Source organism: Ctenocephalides felis, unplaced genomic scaffold (genome assembly GCF_003426905.1).
Source record: "Ctenocephalides felis isolate EL2017-DRISC unplaced genomic scaffold, ASM342690v1 CF-g0.4_SCAFFOLD_03570, whole genome shotgun sequence".
In the NCBI taxonomy this organism is placed as follows: Eukaryota; Metazoa; Arthropoda; class Insecta; order Siphonaptera; family Pulicidae; genus Ctenocephalides; species Ctenocephalides felis.
The window spans coordinates 14,573,027-14,596,790 of record NW_020539724.1 but is presented as its reverse complement, the minus strand read 5'-3'; the positions used below and the strand labels follow the sequence as shown (position 1 = coordinate 14,596,790).

The 23,764-nt window shown below is 29.8% G+C and overlaps 1 protein-coding gene across 1 annotated transcript; it reads right to left on the bottom strand.

Annotated features, from left to right (window-relative positions):
* Positions 1-19,480: 19,480 nt before the first annotated feature.
* LOC113383424 (uncharacterized histidine-rich protein DDB_G0274557-like) lies at positions 19,481-22,598 on the bottom strand. The gene is made up of 3 exons (XM_026621692.1): positions 22,437-22,598; positions 20,603-20,867; positions 19,481-19,755 (listed from the first exon to the last, which is right to left on the bottom strand). The coding sequence occupies exons 1-3, from the start codon at positions 22,569-22,571 to the stop codon at positions 19,481-19,483; spliced, it is 675 nt and encodes a 224-aa protein (XP_026477477.1). The 5' UTR covers positions 22,572-22,598.
* Positions 22,599-23,764: the final 1,166 nt, after the last annotated feature.

Below are 23,764 nucleotides of genomic sequence, written 5' to 3'. Positions count from 1 at the left end.
ACATTTTCAATTTGTGTTCTATTGATATTGAGATTGATTGATAGCCATAATATTTTAAAATATATGAAAATTCATCAAACTACGATCAGTTAAAAGGTAGTAATAGAGTACTTAGAAATATGAAATGTAACAATTAAATATTTTTTGAAATGATATTGTTTTGGTAGTACAGGTAAAGTCAAGATGGACCTGAAGCCAAATTTAATCAAATAGATGCGATATTCATTAAAAAATTATCAACATATCCGTAATATATCGTTAATTGTATCAACTTTATATAAATTAAATAACTAATTCTCATAATAAATCATAATAAAAGTGAAAAAAACATTTTAAAAAAATCTGCTGATGAATATTCAATTACGCATTACCCAACGGTTGGGTTTATATTTTTTTCCCATTTGTTGAAATAATAAATACAGGAGTAACATATAAAATTGTATCAATATTAAAGCAACGCATAATTATTTTTACAAAAAAGTTAAAGAACAAAAAAGTGCAAATAATAAAACAACTTATTGTAAAAAATCGTATAAGAAATATTCACTCGTTTTATAACCACTAGCAATTAGCAGTATGCAAAGTCGAAATATCAAAATGCATTTAAAAAAGTTGCCATGCTCCATGCATTTTGAACACTTTAATATTCTGCTATTAATAAGAATGCAATGCAGTTTTATATCATCTATCATTAAAAAAATTACGTGCACACAAAAACCAAGCAAAATTATTAATTTTCTCACAAAATTAAAAAAAAAACGACTTAGATTTGGCTAATTTTGAAACTTTGTACTATATTATTTTATTCTTTGATTGACTGGTTTCTCGTGTTATGGTCAATATTTGTAAATATTGAAATATATATAATTTTAGGAATCTGTACAATGATATATATAGTAATCATGGTTTTGAATGGGTCGAAGTAAAATTAAAATTTGTATAGCAATATTGGTGTTTTTGCGCTAACGAGTGTAATTTCACAAATATTTTTCACAGACTAAGATACTTTCACATCAACAGGTAATCTTAAGGCTTAGATAACCATCTTAAATCACGTGTAAACAAATTGATGCTAAATTTATTTTTGCTCATTGCAAAAATAGTCAGGTAATAGTTGATACGTATTTCAGTGTAATTTAGTAATAGTTGATACAGTCACAGTGTAATTTAGTAAAGTAACTAATTTCAACTTTTAGACTATTATTAGTTAATAACAAAATGTTTTGTTCTTTTGAGAAATACAAACACACACAGAAAAAACAAACACATTAACGACAAAACCCACAATGCATATACGACACTTGGAAAACAACGAAAATGACAGAAATATCTTTAGACTTTGAAAATAAGCACACAAAATCTATCATTTGATTTAATATTTAATTTTCAAAGCCAAGATTGAAAGCAAATGATGAAAATGCAATAAAATGTGATTCTGGTAAAAGCTCGTTGAGATTTAACTCTGATTTATTGATAATCTCTGCAAAAATACCAAGCCTTTACCAAACCTACAATATGATGAAATAAGTAAAAAGAAATCAACACCAGGATTGAGAATATGCTGAACATTCATGAAACACAAAGTTTACTTGAAATTGCAATATCAGATATAGAAAAATATTGTACTGTGTAGTGATGTAATAATCTTCAGCATACTTCAATTACTGAATAGATCAAAAATAAGTATGAATGATTGAATGAACATGTACCTATACCTTGGAGGAATGGACACCATTTTTTGGCTGTGTTTGTAAACTAAAAGAGGCGTCCTTTCTAGACGCAATAATCACACATCACTTTTATCAATTGAATTTCAATCCACTTAATTGTCAATTTTATCAATAATTTTGTCTTTCATAGTACATGTACACTGTTTTTTTTAGATTCAAAATTGTTTCTGATCAGTCACTCGTCACTGATTTATATATTTTTTGAAAAATAGTTTCTTGTTCCGATCACACGACAGAGTTGCCTGATTATCGTCCGGCGTTTGGCTTATCGACGCGCGTTAGTCCGTTTCGTGAACCTATAGTTTAGAAACACAGCTTCAGTTTTGACTCAAAAATTCAAGAAATATGGGAAAACCGATATAGAAAAGTAAAATAAAATAAATGAAAAAACACCAGAATGCGTAGATCTTAATAAACGAAATTCATAAAAAACTTCGAACAGCAATTGTGAGACTCTACATTGTAAACTTCGATTCCAACTTTAGAGTAAACAATAGTCTATCCGAATTTTTAATCTCAATTGAATAAATTGATAGATTTAGACAATATTATCACTTTTTTGCTATTCTTTGATTTTTTCATATGTAGAGAATAGAGAAACTACTCTACTCTGAATTGAAAAATTTCTAATGTTTGTAATTTTTCAAATTATATAAGATACCACCTGGAGAACGAGAGACGAAAATCCTAAGCTACCCTCACAATGATAATTCAATGTTATAGTATGATAAATTATTTCTTTAAAATTGTCTCACAGTAATTATCAATGATTTATATAAAAAAGATATAATTTTGAAACAACTATTGTAAAACTCTACATTGTAAACTTTAATCCCAACTTTATATACCTGCAGTTCTCATTAGGATAAACAATAGTGTTCTATTAGAATGTCAAAGCTAACTAAATAAATTAATAGATTTTTATCCTACATTATCTCGAATTAGAGACAATACCACTCTTTTTGCTATTCTTTGATTGTTTTATATGTAGAGAATAGAGACACTACTCTACATTGAATCAAAAATAACCAAAAGGTTGTAATTTTTTAAATTGTACTGGAATAATTTTAAATTATACCTGGAAAACGAGAGACAAAATCCTAAACTACCTCACAATGATAATTTAATATGTCATAGTATGATAAACTATTTCTTTGAATTTGTCTTACCGTGATTATCGATTATTTTTTATAATATTCCAAAAAGAATCTAATATCCAAGAACACGTTATACCTAGTCTAAAATTATACTGTAATCTTTTTGAGGTTGAGAACCTTTTCAGCAACTTTAAGTGCTTTCAAGAAGAATCTAATACCCTACACACGTAGTAACAGTATAAAATAAAATAACTTTGAGAACCCTTTCAGCACTTTGAAGTACTTTCAAGAAGAATTTATTATCCTAAAACACGTGATACCTAATCTAAAAGATCTTTTCAGCACCTTTACACTTAAAAAAAGAATCTAAAATCCTAAAACACGTAATACCTAACCTAAAGTTACATCCCAAAATATTTAATCATTTCCACTCGGATGCCCTCGAGTTAAATAAAAAAATTCATATAAATCTCGGAATTCCCTAGTGGAAAAGGTTAATATTGAGGATCTTTTTTTCCAGATTTTTAGTACTCGAAACAGCTGAAAATGTTCTCAACGGCAAAAATTTCAGGTTGTATATTATGGTTAGGTATTACGTGTTTTAGGATATTAGATTCTCCACATAGGACAATTTTCTCAAGAATTGGCACATAGAACTGCCTCATCTTAAGTCCCTGAAGGTTCTAGTAAGAACCTAAATTTCTTTGGCTTACTTCATCATTACAAAAACCCTCGTGCTCTTTCTGGAAAAGGTTTCAAAGAATTCACTATAAAGAATGAAACTAATTTTCAGGTCATTTGCTACTAACTTAGTATATTACTAGCTTTTAGTTATAACACAATTATCAGATCATTACCGAAATTTAGAATTCTCAGTCTTATTGTATTAAGATCTATGCATGCTGATGAAACCAAACAAAAAATCCTCCTCGTACATAATATCACTTCAGAAAAAATGATTAAAAACAGTGATAGTAAACAGCAGGGTGCCGGGAAACTCATGGGCTGATTAAAATAAACAGTGAATATATATGTACGGCATCAAAAGAAATTTTTTCAGCGCGCTATATATAGTACTATATTAAAAAAATATTCATAAAGAAAACATTTTCCAAGGCCTCGCGACATCCAGTATTTTGATTGTGTCGCAGAGGCCGCTAACAAACCACAGCATGGGAAGCACGTGACAACCACATCCTATTTTTAATAGAATTTATTAAATTCGGCCTTCTAGCATTTGTGAAATAATTAAAAATTTTATTTAATGTATGTTTCGAGTGTGTGACAAGAATTGTAATGTCTTAGGCACATGCGAATAAATGAATTATATTGAAGTAAAATATACAAAGTATAAAGAGCAGATCTGTCTTTTAACAATCTTGATACATGTATAGACCTACACGTATTTAAAAAAATAATTTAAAAAAAAATGATAATTTTTAAATAAAAATAGTATAAGAATAATGTGATATAAATAATTATAAATTATTTTTTATTCAATTTTATTGGGAATAAAAGAAATCGAACGATTAAGAATTCATTGACTTTCATATTGTAGACAGTTGTTTTATTTAGTCAGTTTCAAAATACCTTAAATTACCTTAGGTCTTTTTCGTTCTTTGAAGATAATTTCTTTACTTTTTTATGCATTTAAATTTTTTTTAATATATTGAATAAGCAATTGCATCATTTTTATAACACATAAAAAATCAAGTAAAAAAAATTAACCTCAAAAGACTGTCCTAAGTAGTGATTTATAGTTTATCAAATGTTTAATTTTATTAGTTTTTGTTTAATGTTATATATTTGTAGTTTATATTAAGTGTTATGTATACATACAAAGCTATTTATGAACTCTTAATACTCTAATTTTCTCACATACTATCTCTTTAGTTTATAATTTGTACACTTCAAAATGTAACTATATTGTATTAATGCCTTGGGCGTTGAATAATTAAATAAATAAATAAATAAATAAAACATTTGTTATCAATACTGAAACAGTCTCATTAAAATTTTAACAGAAAACAAGGTGTTAGTTATATTAATCGTCCAAAAATCGAAAATGAAAATTTTTGCATATCTCCACGTTTCATAGGTTTCTGAACATTTTACCATACCTTAAAAAAATTGATATATATGTGTGTGTGTAATTTTTCGTCGACGATTTCAAGAACACGGATTAACCGATTTGAATAATTCAGAAAACATTCGATTCCTATTATTAAGGAGATCTGTTGATTATTCTTAGTTAAAAATGTAAAAATTTTCAAACAAATTCCAAATTAAGTTAAAAAATGGATGTGTGTGTATGTGTGTATAGGTGTATGTAGTATGTTTTTTCAAAATTTTGCTCAAAATAGTAAAAGCACCACTCCAAAAATATTTATTAATCATTAATTAAAAAATAAGTAAATAATAATTATTAATAATAAATAAATTATTTCAAGCATTTTGAATATTTTTGTCAAAACATATAACAATCATTCTTCATAAGCGGTTAGTTTATGAATGAATAAATAAATATATAATAAATATATATAAAAAATGTATGATCTATCAATTATAATAATAGCTAAATAAAAAAAAGTTCTGAAGTTAAATTTTAGAAAAAGCAATTGATCAGTAGATCGATTAAATCGTTCTAGTATTGATTACAATTTTTTATAAAACCAAATACAACTAAAATAAAATCAGAATACATTTTTGACAATAATATAAGTTAAAAAAAAGTAGACATTTAGTATAAAAATCGTCGGATTCTTCGATTGCTTCTATTTCCAATAAAACTAAAATACATGTAGGATACGTTAAAAAATCGATAAAACTGAAAATTTGAAAATAATTAATTAGCGAAGTCTGTTTTTCCCAAAATTTTGCTCCAAATGGTAAAGCACCTATCCAAAAATTTTTGCTTAAAATAATTTATTTCGCTTTTTTTAAAAAAAAATCCTACATGTGCCAAGGTAGTAACATAAAATCCTGCATGTGCCAAGGAAGTGAACACAAAATTTCTTATTATATTCTCTATCTTATCATAATGTAGTGTATTATGTCATACTAAAATATTTTTTTATTTCTTAAAAATAGGCCTGTAGTTGTCACATACTATTGCGCTATGCATTACCAAGTAGCAAGAAACAGTCGTCCAAAATTAAGAAATTTAATAAAAACTGCTGCTCTATATTAAATGAATAGTATAAAAAATAAGCTTCATGTAGTCAAATGCGATGAAGTACCAAGACATTCTCAGACTCAACATTCTATGTTAAAATCATCAATTAATCATCTAATAAGTCATAAAAGATATTGGTACTTCTATGTATCACGCGTTTATAATAAATATCTTGAGACTTTTCGACGCAGCTTATGCTCAGTAATTTAAATTTTAATCATAGAACCAGGAACGTGATATATCAACCTATCCAATTTAAACAAATATAATTAAATTTTCCATTTACTTACTAATTATTTTTTCAAACCTAAAATTAAAAGATTAATTTGCACATTGTGATTTTTTGTTAAACTATGCTCTACGATGTAAAATCTCACACAACCCTTAGAGAAAAGATAAAACTGAGTATTACTTATGTTTTCGCACAAATGTTACGTCGAATTCGTTCAAGTAATATTTATTATGAAACGTCATACTATTTATGAATTCTGCATATCACATTATGTAGATTTTACAAGGCAGGCAAATGCGAAACAATATGAATATATAATGAGGGCAAAACATTCACAATATATATTTATATGAATAATGGTAGAGGAACATATACCTTATATTTCATTTTGTAAAGTATATAGGTACAGAGGTATAATATACATACTTGGTTGTATGTATATTACTTGTAATGCATATCAACATTAATCTTTTGAAAGTTATCAAACGATTAATGTTTGCTCTTTTAACCCCGAACTTTAAAGTTTTTAAAACGATTATTTCTATACTCGAGAACATTATAGGAAATCCCAAAACTTAACGTCAAGCTGATAGTACTGACTTTGACTGTCCTGAAAAAATTAGAAAAATATATATATATCTTACGTTGTTTGGAAATTATAGGCTTTCAAGTGCAACCTTGAGCTTTAATGAAATGACGACCATGTTTTAGTTATTGTGGTTAAATTTTGATAATTTTGTTCATATAATCTTTGGAAATTGTAACCGTGATTAACTTTTTAGGACGACAGTGAGAAATAATAACAATTGCTCCAAGTTTTCAAAAATTAAAGACTTTTTGTTGAACTATGAATTAAAATTATTTCAAATTGGTTGACATTGAAAGATCCTTCTTTAAAGAAAAATGCATTGGCCAGTTTCATTAAAAATGTAATATAGAAAATTACTTTATATTTTATTATTGACAAATTTTGAGTAAAAATAAAAACCAAAGGTCTAGGCTGCACTTAAAAGTTTATAATTTCCGAACAACGGTGAAATAATTTTTTTTTTGTAATTTTTTCAGGCCAGCTAAGGTCAATATTATAACCCCGTTTCGGCTTGACGTGAAGTTCTGGGACACCCTGTTTAAAATAATAACATAATAAATACTTAAATAATGTAATAGTAGTATAAAACCTACAATATTTCAACAATTTGAATGTTTTTATTACGTACAACGCATCTAATTCTGAATATTTTTTTCATATATGAAAAATTAAAATTTTATAATATAAACTAAAATATTTCAAAATTCGAGATAAAAAATCCAATAATCTGAGATGAATAATTCCCAAATTGAAGATAACTTTATCAAATTGAAGACAGAATCTTTTAAAAAATAAAGGTGCAAGTTAAGAAATAAGAAAAAAACAATATCAAAGTTGCATTTTAGAATTTTTTATAGGTTTAAATTAGATTTTGAAAATTTACAACAAAAAAGTTTGGAAAAGCTTGAATTGGATATTTGGAAAAACTAGAATGGTGAATTTCAATTTATGAATTAAATTCAATATGAAATAATAATTCAATAAGAACGTCTTTATATACATAAAAAATAAATAATTTACTATCTGGTTGTAAATATTTAAATCATTATTTATTTTTTTCATTTGCGTGGTATTTCAATATCAAAAATCGAAAACTTAAAATTGCAAATGTGATTAATTACAAAAAACCTATAATGAAAAATTTGCCAGATACCGATGTTGCCGAATGGCTTTTATAGAATAAAAAATGTAAATGAACCAAAAATTATTAGAAACCCATTTATTTTTCTTATTCTTATAGAAAATAAAAATGTAAATGAACCAAAAATCTTATAGAAACCTATTAAATTTTCTATGATTGCAAACGTTAAGAAACAAACGGTATGTTAATGAGCAGACATTCTTTCATTTAAAAAACCATATAAACTGCTCATCAATCATGGAATGCTAATTGAAGCATAAATTTGTAATGAAAAGTATAATAAATAAAAATAAAATAATAGTAACAAATTATATTAAAAAAGGTGAATAAAATATAAATAAAAATGAAATAATTGAAACCAATTATAATAAAAAGGATAATAAATAAACTACTTGTCGTAAAGCAGTAATATTTCAGTAAGTTCTATAAGACCATCATATATATCGCCAAAAAAAAGTTCCAAAAAAATCGGCTTGATTTTTTTTTCAACAGTTAATTACAAGAAAAAGGCTGATCTTTTGAACAGTTTATATGTGGACGAAAAATTTAACACTTTTTTTCAAATTACAAAGAAACGGTTCGGCCAATCGTCGCACAAAACTGAGAAACGATAATTCTCATCGAGATATATCAAATGGTTCTTAACTTTCTGAAATCGGTTCAGGTGTTTTTGAGTAAACTTCGATTTAGGGAAAAATATCTGTTCACACACACGCCCGCACACACACACATGTACTTCTTCCAAATTTAGTCTCATTCGATTCAGAATGGCTTGAAACGTCGAGAAAACATAAAATTTTTTGATGAAAACATAAACTTTTTCTTCAAGAAGTTAATAAAAAAATAATTGCAACATAAATTAAATGAAAAGAATAATAATGTTCCGAGTATAGAAATTTCAACCGCCGACTACCTCGTATTTTTATCATGATCATAAATAATAATCAATGTTTTTAAATTATAAAAATCTATATCTCGAAAGACTTACCTGACTAGCATCTCCCTGAGAGTGGCTTCATCGTCCTCGGCGGCTTCTTTCGCCTTCGCATCCCTTCTGGATCCTGTGGAGCCGCAGAAGTAACCGCACTCGTCCTCCTCGCCCGCCGACGCGTAATAACGAGAGCGCGGGGTGCGAGATCTGAGAAATTAATAATACATTTATAATGATAAATATGTCCTAAGAAAATTTTCTGCGTAAGTTGAAGTCTTAAGGTATCATAGAAAGTAAATATTGTCACTTTTGAAAATACACATTCGCTTTCTTTGAACATTGCATAAACAAAGCCGTACCAATAATCCGAAAAATCTAAATTTGACGTCCTATCGTTCCGAAAATCATATTACCAATATCACTGTGCGTTATAGTTGTAAAAGCATTAAAATATTCTTTTCTCATTAAGAAAATGTTGTTTTTCTCATATATGGTTCACGTGCATCTTCTCTTTATTTATATGTAATTTTATAACAGCAGTCAGGACTTTATGTTTTGTAAGCTATTGGGCTGAATCTTTTCCTCACGTCGTATTTTTATATGGTTACCCAACGATTGATCCATCCAAATTTCATTACTTTATATCCAGAATTTATCTAAATAGGGCGACTTATTATTCAATTTGATGCAGCAATGTCCGCGAAGAGCTTTTTTCACTTGCAAATATATATAAGATCTATATTCCCAAATGAGATTTGAAGTCGCTACTACTGGATATCAGGGTTTATCGTGACTTTTGCCTCATTGCAAACGCGTTGATCATTTTGACACAAAGGCAACAGGTATTTAAATCTGACATGAACAAAACTCCCTCCAGAAAAAATCTAAAAAACTCCCTCAAAACATATATACTGCATATATGTCACATATGAAAATATTGTAGTGTCCATTTTTCCCCCAGACACAATTATGAAAGTGCACAAATGAATGATTCATAACTATTTAATGCGCATTACAATTCTTTTAACTACTAGCTATACATGGTGTCCCAGACATCAAACGTCAAGCGTTAATAGCGTGTTAGTGTTGATCATAACTATCATAAAAAAAATATTGGTGTAAATGTCGCCATTTTTCGATTATTGTGGTTAATTTTCATTATTTTTGTTCATTTAAACTTTAGAAACGTAACCATGAATAATATCACTAAGAACACAATTAAAAATAATAACAAACTACTCCGAGTTTTCAGAAATTAAGACTTTTTGAACTATAAATTTATAACTTTCAAGATTAGTCGACTTCGAAATGCACTTCTTGAAAAAATGCATTAAAGTGTACTTGGCAAGTTCCATCCAAAGTTGGCGCATTCAATCAAAATTGTAAAATGGTAAATTACTAGGTGGTTCCACAATAAAAAAAATTGAGTACAAACATGATACGCACGGAAGCGACCCGGAGAGTTAGGATATTAAGGAATATTTTTCATATAATGCTGAATTTTCCCCAATTTTTTAAAAAATGATAATTGGAATGAACTACAACTTGTTCTTTGTTGATTGTAACTTTAATCAAATATTTTGCAGTGAAAGTCCGCAATTTAAAAATTCATGAATGATATGATTTATTGATTGATTAAGTGTGAATAAAAATGTACAATAATTTAAAAAATTAAAGCGTCGCGTTATAACTGGAATTTACTAGAAAAAAATGTGTTTTTGTTTAATTCTAAATTGAGAAGAGTTTCTTAACATTTCTATCGAAATTCCAGTTGCATTTGTCAATCACCATCAAATAACTTGCTACGATCGAGTCTATTTACAAATTGCCCGATGCTTATTAGTTAAACAAATTAAAATATCATAAAAAAGAATTGATGGATTCATTTTCTAGCCACTAACACGTTTGCGGTCAGTCACAGTTTCAGCATTGTACAGAAACACCAGACAGACTTTATTTTCAAATTGATTTGCTAAATTTGATTAAACGGCGTTTATTAGGGTAGTCAGGCTATCATATTTTAATCGTTATACACGTCGAATACTATAGCATTCACTTCAAGTATTACGCTTCTATTTTACGTTAATTGCTTTCCCAAGCTAATTAGTTACTACTGGAAATGTTGAAATAATACGAAAATATCAAAAGAATCAGTTAGTCATTTCCTTGACAAGTATAATAATAACATAAAAGTGAGGTTATTTATAATTAAATTCTAAATCCAATTCAAAATTTGAATGCTATATCATTCATATCATTCGGCATGACAATAAAAATGTAAGTTATAGCATCAGGATCCACAAATGTGATACTAAGTGTTATTTTTTCCCCACCTGGACCGTGGCGTAGACCGTTGCCTGCCGTTGGTTTGTGTCTGCTGGTCGCTGTGCGTCGACCTTACGGATCGCACCGATCTGGGCCTGCCGGTCAGCTTGAGCGTGGAGCCGCCGCTGCCGCCCGCAACGTAGCCGCTCGAAGAGTGCTGCAACAACAGACCGCCGCTACCGCTGCCGGTGCCAAAACCACCATAGTCCGATCCCACAGACAGGCTAGATACGCCTAGGGCCAAGGCCGATGCGCGTCTGCCATCTGGGAAATTGATAATGGAATATAGAATTATTTAAAGTTCACAATGTATAAAGTATTGTGGAATTTACACGATATTATGAAAGTGTATAAAACAGTTGAAACAGTTGGCATTTAATTGTTGATCCTACAATTCAAGCGATTCACAGACCGTTAAGAAGACTAAGCAAAAAATGGCCTTCCGATCTACCAAACACCTAGCCCAATGCCTGCAGGCGCTCTGACTTAGTACACGGCGTACATCATTAAGTTATAGTTCATTTATGTTATTTTTTTTCTATTACTATTGTATATTTTTGTATTTTTTTCTTTTTTTGCACATATCAATTTTGTAAATAAGACATTGAAGTCTTGATTAACAAAAATAAATTATAACAAAAAAAAAAAAACATTGTCCAACAAGAGTTAGCACAAGTAGATGAGTAATAAGTTTTGCAATGTCTTAAAATTATATTCAAAAAGGAAAAGAAAATGAACAGATAATTGAATTCCAGATAGTAATCAATTATATACTTCCAACTATTTTAATTATATTATGATAATTTAGACTAGTGGTCGGCAAACAGAGGTAAATTGCCTGGGGTAAAAAATTAAAGAAGTAAAAATAAATTTTTTTGGATAAAAAGGATATATTTTTATTTATGGCGTCCTCCAGACATCTAGCCATAATTGCACTGAAGTTATCTATGCAATCTCATCTGTTTTCCGGTCTGTGAAGAGTCCAATATACCTCAAGCGTATACTTTTGTATTTTTGTGAAATTAAATACTTGTACACATTAAGCGATGTTTCAATCATTGATATAAAATAATATATAGAGCAACCATCTATATATAATATTTACTGTATTTGCAACATAGTTGACCGTATGGGGGTAATTTCTCTTTGCCAAGAAGGTAATATAAACTTAGATAATGATATTTTTGTTGATGATTAAAAAAAAAGTTCCTCGACAGCTGATGTAGACAATGCGTAAATGGGCATATTTCAATTTATTTTTGAATTAAAACTCCTTTTGACGCGACTAGAGGGTAACTCATCGTAAATGCAAGAGAAATGCGTTACGCCACTAATACTGATTCGTCATTGGTCATCGATGTGGTCATTCGAAGCAAGTTGATGTGATTGGTCGATTTTGTCTTATCACGTGGATATAGTTGCAATTTAAAATATTTCTATAGACATGACAGACTTCACTGTAGTATTTGTTGCTACAAATATGTATATAGGTCTAATATTATATAATATTATAATATAAGTATTATATTAATATAGTCAGCTGATCTAGGAAAGCACTTAATTTAGTGACATTATTTTCTAATACAGAAATAAATAAACATTTATTTAATTTCATATCGGAGTGTGAAATTAAGTTATAGAATTATTTGTAGAAAAGTTTTTGAGTATATATTCTTATATTATTAAAAGCAGTAATGATTTATATTACACTTAAGTGGCTAGTTGTAATTTAGAAGCCAATAAAAATAAATTAAAAAAATAGTCAGATGATCAAGAAAAATATGCACGTCAGCAATTTCATACAAAATCAGCTATTGATACAGGAGGGTTATTATAACAACTAATATTGACGTGAGCGATGATTTAGTTCGCGATTGTGTTATAAAACTAGTATATATAATTTTTTATGTTAACGAGAAATATATATAAAATATAATAATATTTAATATAATAAAACCAAAAGGATTTGTTTCCTTCTTCAGTATGTGCTCGTGCACTCACAATACTGAAATCTTAATATCTTTGACGAGATAGTATATAAATGCAAAAAAAAACTTATAATCAACTGATTTCATATCATCTCTATTTTCCAGTATTAATATTTATTATTTCTAAAAACAAGGACAAAAAATTTAATACGAATGATGGTTTGAAAGACTTTTGTTTACTAATTGCAATGAGATTCGATACTCATTATTTTTTACTGAAGATCTCAATGCCAAGTTTTGTTTGGAAGAATCTCGATTGTTGATCAATTTTTTTCAAAAAAATAAATTTAACAAAGAATAATTGTCCATTTTAGTCAACTACCAGGTATGGCATCCCGACTGATGCAATTTTCTTAAGAAATTTAAACAATTTGCTGACTGAATTTATGTGTCTCGCTCCAGTTATCTCAAATCAATCTATCATATTTGAAGTATAATTAATAGTAATTAATTTATTGGTATAAGTTATTAGTATAGTGGTTGACAATAATAAATATATGTGTCACTTGTGTTACTATATTACCAATGAGCGTTATTTCAAATTCTTATATGATGAATTAACTTTCAACTTGATTGTCATCTCATACAATAGCCAAAAAGTTGCTTATGTACCTTATGCTCACTATTTGTTATTGCATGAACTATCTAAGATGCGCTTTATTATTTGATGTTTGATGATAGATGAACTATATAAGTTGCGCTATATTATTTGATGTTTATTATAAATAATAAAGCTTTTAATACAAATGATTAAACATTACATTTTGAATAATATCGTTGCATCGCATTATATTATCTCTGATCATTTGGCAATATTATTGCAACATTGAGCTTGCAATTACCGCAAAATCTAAATCTGCTCTATGTAAACCTCTACTGCTCTATGTAAATTCAAATACAGCCAAAATGATACTCAGCAATATCTGCAACTGATATCGTTGCATGTCGCCACATGTGAACCAGTAAAGCAATTCTGATAAAGAAATAAACACGTAATTACCATCGCAATTTCATGATAAATTCATGCAAATTTCCGGTCAGTAGTGTTGCGACAACGGCGGAGCTTTAAATGCAACGCGGCGGCGGTTATCATGCATAAAGAGCTTTCGAGCTTTCGTTCGAAATTTGCATCGTTTATCTTGCACAGGATTCGGGACGATTCGGTGCGAATAGTAGCTTATGGAGGCAGTAAATAGGTTTAATAATACTGCTATGGTAAGTGAATCAGTTTTGCTTAACATCAATTTATATATATTATGTTTGGCAATATTGCCATTATGATGTCAGAGATCCCAGATGAACTATGACACATTAACTCGGATTTTTTTTGGGTAAGTTATCAACTTTCCAAAGTAGAAACGTGTATTTTTCAGTAAATCCGAATTTCTAATTTCGTTTTCTTGACGTTTTTATTTTATATTTTTATTACATCACATTTTAAATTTTACTTCTTATTTTCTATATTATTGTACTAATTCCACTTTCATGTAATCTTTTACTATTCAAGCAGCATTCTCTCATACCTCTCGTGTTTTCTCAGATCTGTAACTCTTTGTAGATTTTCCTTCCGAGATTTCTCCGAAAAGTATCTTTCTCATTGCAACGTCAAACAGTTTTACTTTATATTTTCTCTTTTATCTATTTTATGCTCAAATATAGCGATCGTAAGGGATGCAATCGCATATAATAAAAATGGTATCTAATGATTTCATTGTTGTAGAGGCGGCGAGCTCAGAGTTCGTATGAGGGATGCATAAAACATGCGATACATATCGCATTGTATGTACTGCGAAACATGGTACATGGGCAGATATGGTGTATATGGTGCCTATGTACAGGGGTTAGAAACCAGAGAAAATTTGTACATGGACCAAACAACTTTTTTTTTAAATTTTATTTTGGATTTGCTCGCATAGCCCCACAATTCTATGCCATAAGTCCATATTGGATTTATTACTACATTGTAAATTAGAAGTTCATTGTCAATAGATAGAATTGACTTGCGTCCCAGTAGCCAGTATAGTCCAGCGGTTCGAATTTTTATACAACTTGAACTAAAATTGTTTATATTCTGATGCTTCACGTAAACTAAGATTCCAACTACGAAGCAACAATTTCCTTGCCGGCTGACGTTAGTACTGCAAAGTTTTCTATCTATCCATGAACTCATATAAATAGTGAAACACAATTTCATTATTACTAGTTTTGCTAGTTAGGTGTGTTTTTTAGATTCACACTCAAACCAAAACTCTAATTTATCGACATTATTTTATTTTTAATAGCAGACATATTCTGTGTTAGTTTTGCAATTTTCTTCACTATTGGTATCAGAGCACAATTTGCTCCAAGTACTTAATCGCCCTTTAACCGCTCATTGGAGAGTGGATTTAGAAATAATAAAAAATTAGAAACTTTGAAATATCACCCTGCGGCTAATTTCATGTCAGATAAAAATCTTTGTATGAAAAATCGAGATTGTTTTTTAAATTAAAGATTATTTTCTCGGTCAAAATTTAGAATCATTTTCTCGAAATTTTGCAAACAAGTTTCGACTCTGCGGTAGTTACTATCAAACTCTTTGCTCATCCTTGAATACTGTTAAAACTTTTTTTATAGTGAAAAGGGAAAATATTCTACTTATTGGTAACGTAATTTTATTTTAAAAATCAATCAAAAACTACTGCTCGGAATCGATTAAAGTTTTTCACACACGTTTAATGTATCAATTCTGAAGACGTGTAATGGTTAAATGTCTGTTACAAGTTGGGTGCAAAACTTTGTAATAAAATTTTGGTTTCTTCTGGATATAGATTATGCTATACTAAACATATGAGTTATATCCAAATGTATTGTTTACTACAAAAAATACCACAAGCCTTAGTACATAATAAAACTTCTAAAATAGTTTTGTTCCAAGAAATTTGTTGGACAACTTTTGTGGGTTTATTGCTATTTGTAATGGATATTAAGAATAATTATTAACAAGTTCATTATATTTTTATGGCAATTATTTGGTATTGTTTAATGACAATTTAGTTTGCTTTGCATGAAAATCGTATGATAAATACACATATAGCAATGATTTTATGCTATTCTCGTGATGAATAGTATAATATTGTTAATATTGGTGTACAACACCTATTATTTATTGTGATAATTTTTTGTTTATAAATCAGACTGAAATTCTTCGTTCTATATTCTCAGTTTGTTCTGAAATAATTTATGTTTATTTTACGAAAATCTTTTCCATTTTACATCCAACTTTGCCGTCTCATGGAAGTAAGTCCCTTGATAGTCATTTCGCTGGATGCAATATGTTCAAATCGACTTCAGTTTCTTCGATAGAAAAACCGTTGAATTAAATATGAATCAAATAGAGTCGTATCGTATAGGGATTTCCGAATAAAAAAGCATATGGTTTTTGATAAATGTTGTATTGGACTTCGAATTAATTCTATAAGTAACGAACAGGGTTAATTATATTTCGATAAAAGTCATCGTCTAATTATATGGACGTCATTGTTAATTATATGGACGGGCACAAAGGTGCAATTCGTATTTATATTTTGAAAACCAAACCAATAATGTGACAACAAATCACACATATCAAAGATACAACTATATGACTATGTTCAGTAAAACTCCTAATACATCATTGTAAGGATGTGTTTTTTTTGCTTTTTTAAAAAAAAAATTGATAGTGACGTCGTAAGAATCAAGGTGATGGCTGTTTACACATCTTTTTCCCTTTACTTGCAAATATTGTTGCTGAAAAAGCCCAGCTCTACCCTAATGAGTTTTCTGAGTTTTTAAATTAAGTGATTAGAAAGTTTTATGTCTTGATACTTCTCAATCTAAAAAATCAACAATCTTCAACTGCTTATTTCGAAAATAAAGATTTTGCATTTACTATAAAATAATCAACGTTTTTTTTTTTATTTATATAATCGGATCAGGCATGTAAAAAGATGAAGAGCGTAATTTCAGTTTGATTTGAAACTATTTTGAAAATAACTAAATTAACTTCCTTGTTGCTAGTTAGAAAATAATTGGAAAAATACAACACCCTTACAATTTCATTGAAGTCTTTGAATTATTCATAGCATATTATTTGTGTAAGAAAACAATTTATTAGAACATGATAAAAAAATAGATCCTATTTATTTATTCCTAATAGTAGCTACGGAATTTCTGACAAATTTAGTTGAAATTATGATTTTTGTTTAAATATACAGTATTTGTGTTTATAATACTTAGAGTTATTTTTAGTCTATCCAAAATAAAATATAAAACTAAATCGTTTGACGTTACAATAATAAAGACTACAGACTTCTCGAAGAAGTCTCAGAAGGAAAATCTTCAAAGAACTCTAAGGAAACATAAGAGATGTACACAAAGGTACAATAGAATGCAGTATGAAATATTGAAATTACGTATTTTGTAAAACAGAATCAAATATAACCTGGAATAGTTGAAGTTCGAATAGAAGAAAATTAAGACAAATTGGGCAGATGTTTGATAAACCATCATCTTCCAAATTTTTTTCCTTACCACTGAATTATCTTAGAATACGTATCATGAGTATAATTTAAAATATTGCATAGGAAATGTTTAGATTTTTTAAAAATATTCCGAAAAAAAACTTTACAACAATCTAGAGAACATAAATTGGACAGTATTGAAAGTCAGTTTAAAACAGGTTGCAAAATTCATATTTGAGAAGATGAAGTTTTGGACAGATTTCATAAAGCTCTTAATTTAATTTTATTTAAATGAATATTATTGAACATTCAGCGAAGAAGATGGGTACAATAAGTTATTTATTCTTTGTCAAAACATTGATATAATTATTTGTTTTATGTATATACACATATATTGGTCGGTTTTCCAGTTTTTTTCACTTAGGTTAATCTAATATTGGAGCATGATTTTAGTATGTTTTTTATGTCATTCGTAGTATAATGTGAAAATCATTTATTTGGTGCAAAGCAACCAATGCAATTAATTTGGAAAATGCATACTGCAAAAACATGAGCAAATTTGGCTAGTAACAGATGTGCCTACTTTTGTAATTTTGGAGCTAATTTATGTCGCTAGTTGTTTACAAATTGGCACAATTCTCCTCCTCATTCAACATAATTCAAAATAATCCCTTTCAAAGAATATTTCACATTAAATAAAAGTCCACATCCTTAAACCCAAATCTCATTGTATGCATTTCAGTAAGGGGTTTTCATCGCAAATGCGACCAGTATCAATGTATGCATAAAAGAGGATTATTGAAGACGGACGACCGAATGAATTCCAAGCAAAATACATCGGATTCACAAGCACTCTCTATGCAGTCGATACAAACTGCATAAATCAGATAGGAAATTCGGAAAAAAGGTACAAAAAATAAACAAAATTGAAATTCATACAATTTTCCACGCCCATTACGCTTATCGAGATTACTTCGGAAAAGCCATCGACAATGTATTCATTGTGGTGATCCGGTCATTGGAAAGCACTCGTTATGGAAAAGTGGATGGAAAATGCACTTGTGACAAAAAATTATCGGTAGATGTTTTTAGTTGGATTAACATCTATGATATAATAGATACACCTACTTGTATAGATTGTCCATTGAATAAATGGATTACAGATACCGCAATTTTCACAGAGGAAATTTTTATATTGATCTGTAGTAATTTTTTTATAAATTCATCTCTGCGTTCATTCATCTCTATTCTATAAAATTTTTCGTCAACGATTTCGAGAGCACAGATTAACCAATTTGAATAATTTAAAAAACATTCGATTGCTATAGATGGGAAGATGTGTTGATTAGTTTTTCGCAAAGACAATTGTTTCAAACATACAAGGCAAACAGTTCTAAAAATGCCAATTCCGTTTTTAAGAGAACGGAGCATCCAATTAGAATGGTTCAAAAAGTCTTATACTAATATTGACGGAGTGATGATTGATGACGATTGATGATTTTCTAGAAAAGCAAGTTCAGCAGTTTTGGAGATGCAGAAGAAAAGCACCAAAAACTGACATTTGGTGAGAAGATTACCAGCCCGTTTTAAAAATTTAGGTCGAAAAGTAAAAAAAATGCCAATTACGTTTTAACCGGTTAGATTGATTCAAAGAGCCTCTTACTAATATCGACAGAGTGAAGATTCATTTTTGCAAGGGTAGGCCAGCGGATTTGAAGACTGAGAGTTCAATAGAAAAATTTACAAACAGCTTTAATCTGACCTTTCATAGATTTCGATAGCGATTTATTTCTACCACCCACCTTGTAAATCTGATACTATGAGCGGATAGATCTGAGCAGCGGACAAGCAAAGTCCCAAATCGCTGAAGTGCAGAGGCACTGGTGAAGCAGGTCGAGTCTGAGTGCCGTGGCTGATCGAATGCGTAGAATGGTGAGCAGATGGCTGAGAATGAGGCGGAGGCTGGTGCGCCGTCTGCTGCGTTTGTCTACTTAGTACGGTGCGATGATCCAGCGGTGATTCAGGCTGAGATTCGGACGACTCGTGCCTATGAGATCGATGATTGCCTGAAACCAAGATAATCTTCTATATATATATAAAAATAAGCCGGGTTTTCGTCCCTGACGAAATAAACGCACGAACTGATTTCGACAATTTTGCATTCGTTGGAAAGGTCTCGGGCTCCGCAAGGTTTATAGCTAAGAAAATCAGTTGTGCATGGCATAGTGCCTTAATGCAAGCTGCTGGAACTTCACGCACCGTAATTAAAAATTCGAGTAATGACATTAGTGAGAATTATCAGAATTATCCTTGGTTAAGTCAACGAGCAATTCTTGCCGCAAAGAATAATAATGTACATGCACTGAATTTCACCATTCAATCAAAAATTGCTGGTGATTTGGTGACATACCAATAATTCCGACTGGTCTTCCGTTTGACTTCAAACGATTGCAATTTCCAGTTCGCCTTGCGTTTGCAATTACAAGTCTCAAGGCCAATCGCTTAGTGTGTGCGGGATAAATTTCAAATAGATTATTTAGAAAATCATTGTTTCTCACATGGGCAGTTATACGTTGACTGTTCACGAGTTGGAAAACCATACGCTTGGTTTGTGTTAACGTCAGACCAAAAAACAAAAAATGTGGTTTACCAAAGAGAACTTCAATGAAACGGATAATTTGCGGATTCACTTTCATTTACTAAAGTTCAACTAAAAAACACTTCATTTTTGTAATCGAAAATGAATCATTACTGTTGTATAATAAAATCAATTTTTTTCTTTTCAAATATAAAACAAACAAAAAATTTCTTCATCTTTCTCACGAAACCATCTGGTGGCGAAACGGAGTTCGTCGGGTTTGCTAGTAGATTTATAATACTATACTTGACTTTTTCCTATTTCCTTTATCTCACCTGAATGGAAATGATTAGAGGCCGTTTGCGATGACGTGGCGATGTGGTGATCGTGTTGCGTACTCGTCGTGCGATGATGATGTGGCTGCTGATGTTGATGGTGCTGTTGATGTTGATGGTGCGTCGAGAGGCGTCGGCTCATCGGCGTCTCCCTGACGCGATCGCGTTCGATGGGATCCGACGGGGAACGGTGCAACAGGTGACGTCGGTCCAGGTGCTCGTCGGCTGCGTGCCAGAACTGCGACTCTTCTTCGACAAGGTCGTGCTGAGTAATAGATAGATCAAACATATAAATTAAATTTGTTTGAATTTGTTTCATCAAATAACTATTGGTGACATCCTAATGAATTAGTGGTTAAGTCAACTCAATGGATAACTTATACAATTGTATCCACTACCCCAAGGGGTCCCGGGTTAAATAGAAAAAGCCATGGTCAAATCTTGACCAATATTGATTGTCTTGAAAATGTTATAGATTCAAAATTTATGCCTCAACTCGCAAAAAGGTATAATTATTTAGTGAAATAACGAAAAATTTGGAATGGGGCCTAAAAGTTACGCGTGCCCATGAACGGTTGTTTTAAATTTATAGCATTATTTCCATAGGAAACCTTACCCAGTATATTCACACACACACACACACACACACACACACACACATATATATATATATATATATATATATATTAGAGATGGGCTTATCATATCCTAAGCCGAATCGACTCGGATTTGACTCCGCTTCAAGGAGGAGTTATATCCGCTAAACAACTCGACGACTCCGACAACTTTGAAACCGAAATACTCGACACAAATGTGTTCTATAGTGCGTTTTTTATGTATCTAAGGATTTGTCAAATCCCATTTAATTTTTTTCAAATGAAAATTTACGAATAAAATAAAATTAAAAAAAATCAAGAAAATAATTTTTCTAAAAAATTCACAAATAAATGACCAGTTGTAAAACTTTTCGGTCGACCGCATGATCGACTCAATGACTCGCAATTTTAACAGTGTTGACCAAAGTAAAAACGCAAAACTTGAGAATCAAATTCAATTTAATTATTTTCTTTTGATGAGAAAATAATTGATTTTTTGAATTAATTTTATATAAAAATGATGTAGTAAACTTTGTAATAAAAGCAAAACATTTATCATAAAATATTTTCACAAAATAATAATACTACTTTCTAATTTTTTCTTCTGCTATTTCCATTTGAGAATTAATATTATATCGGGTAGTTTGATTAGCATTATTTCTTTTAGACAATTATATAATTGTGTAAAAGTAAAAATTTAATACTATATATTTTTTGCTGCTTAAATATATTTTGCATTCTAAAGTATTGTTATTTCAGGCTATGGAAAAAACAGATTAAATGTATTTTGTTTCGTGTATTTTTCGGTATGTATATTCCTGATTGCCGTCATTCACGGCGAAAGATTGTCGTAGTTAGAAATATGACCCCTTACTATTCAATAAATTATACATTGAAGCTATTCACACTTGAATACAATATCATTGTTCTGTATCTTTGAAGTAATATTTTTGTATTTTCTGAAAAAAACGTATACATTAATGGTCATAAAACTGCCTGTGAGACGAGAAAGCGACGGCTTCCTTCCCCAAGCAAAAACGCAGTAACAGATTTAGTACCATTTTAGGTAAGTCGGTTATGACAAATCCGACGAGACAACTCCACTCGAGAGTTAAGGAGGGAGGTGTTGTATCGGAGTGATAACTCCGGAGCGAGTTGCCCATCTCTAATATATATATATATATACATACATATATATATATATATATATATATAATATACTACTTCCTTTTTATTACCTGATAAGAAACTGGTTGCGCGCTATGAGGACGTTGCTCTTCCGGTTCTTCCGGCTGAAGGAGGTGCTGCGGACGATGGTTGAGGTGCTCGCTGTGTCGCTGTCGACCTTTGTCGGATGACCGTCTCGAGGCCATGACACCACGGACAGCTGATGAGGAGGCATTGACAAAATTTTGCTTTGGTTTCGGATTAAACGATTCTCGATGGCTACGTACACACTCTTTAGGTAATCACAAATCACAAACAAAACGTGCAAAATAAAAGCAGGTGAAGTAAAAAAATTATATATTAATCATAATAATAAATGTAAAGTATATGATAAGGTGTATGGAAATACCCAGTGACATCAAAAAATTGTCAGAAAATAAAGTAAAAAAGAAATAGAACTTTATGTATGATGTATTTGTCAAAATTCCCACATTTAAAATTGTTCTAGATAAAAATGCAGTATCAAAAATATATATTAAAGAAGAATATTGGTGTATATGGACTATAAAAAAAATATAGAACTCCTATTGTATAATATATTTGTCAAAATTCCCACGTGTGAAATTGTTCAAGATATAATTACAATATCAAGAATATATTCAAGATGAATATTGGTGTATCAAGTTGAATAGTTAAAGTTCATTTATTGATCGATTTTTGTTGTGGTGAACATGATAGTATTGTTGATCAGTCTGTAATATGCAAATTGTAAATAGTTTTCAAGAACTAACTGTTGTGCAAAGATATTGAACATAAAAAAAGATTAGAGCAAGTTATTTACAAGAAATGCATAAACGATGCAATTGCATTATTTTTACGTATATCTTAGGACCTTAGGTTATTACTATGTGACTCTAAAAGATATTTTTAACTTCCCGAAGGAGAAATTTTTGTTTTCATCAAAAAATCCGATTAGCTAATTTTATGTTTTCTCGGCGTTTCAAGCCATTCTGAATCAAATGAGACCAAATTTGGAAAAAGTATGTGTGTGTGTATGTGAACAGATTTTTGACTTTTTTTTTCATTTTCAAGTATTTATGATTTGATAATACTGTTTACTCCTTACTATACGACTTTAAGTTAGTAATAACTTTGTACTAATAGTAGCAAATGTACTACATAATTCATAAAATATTACCAAGTAGCTAAAATTAGGTAGATCATGTACCTTATATATAAAAGTTTCAAATGATTAAAATAGTTAATCTTATAAAACTAATTTTTTCCCCCTAAAATGATGAAAAAGATGTCACTGGGTACTAAAAAAATAATTTGTTCTTAAATATAAGAGTAAAAATAAATAAATTTATGAAATGTACATACCTAAGTTGCGTTTTCT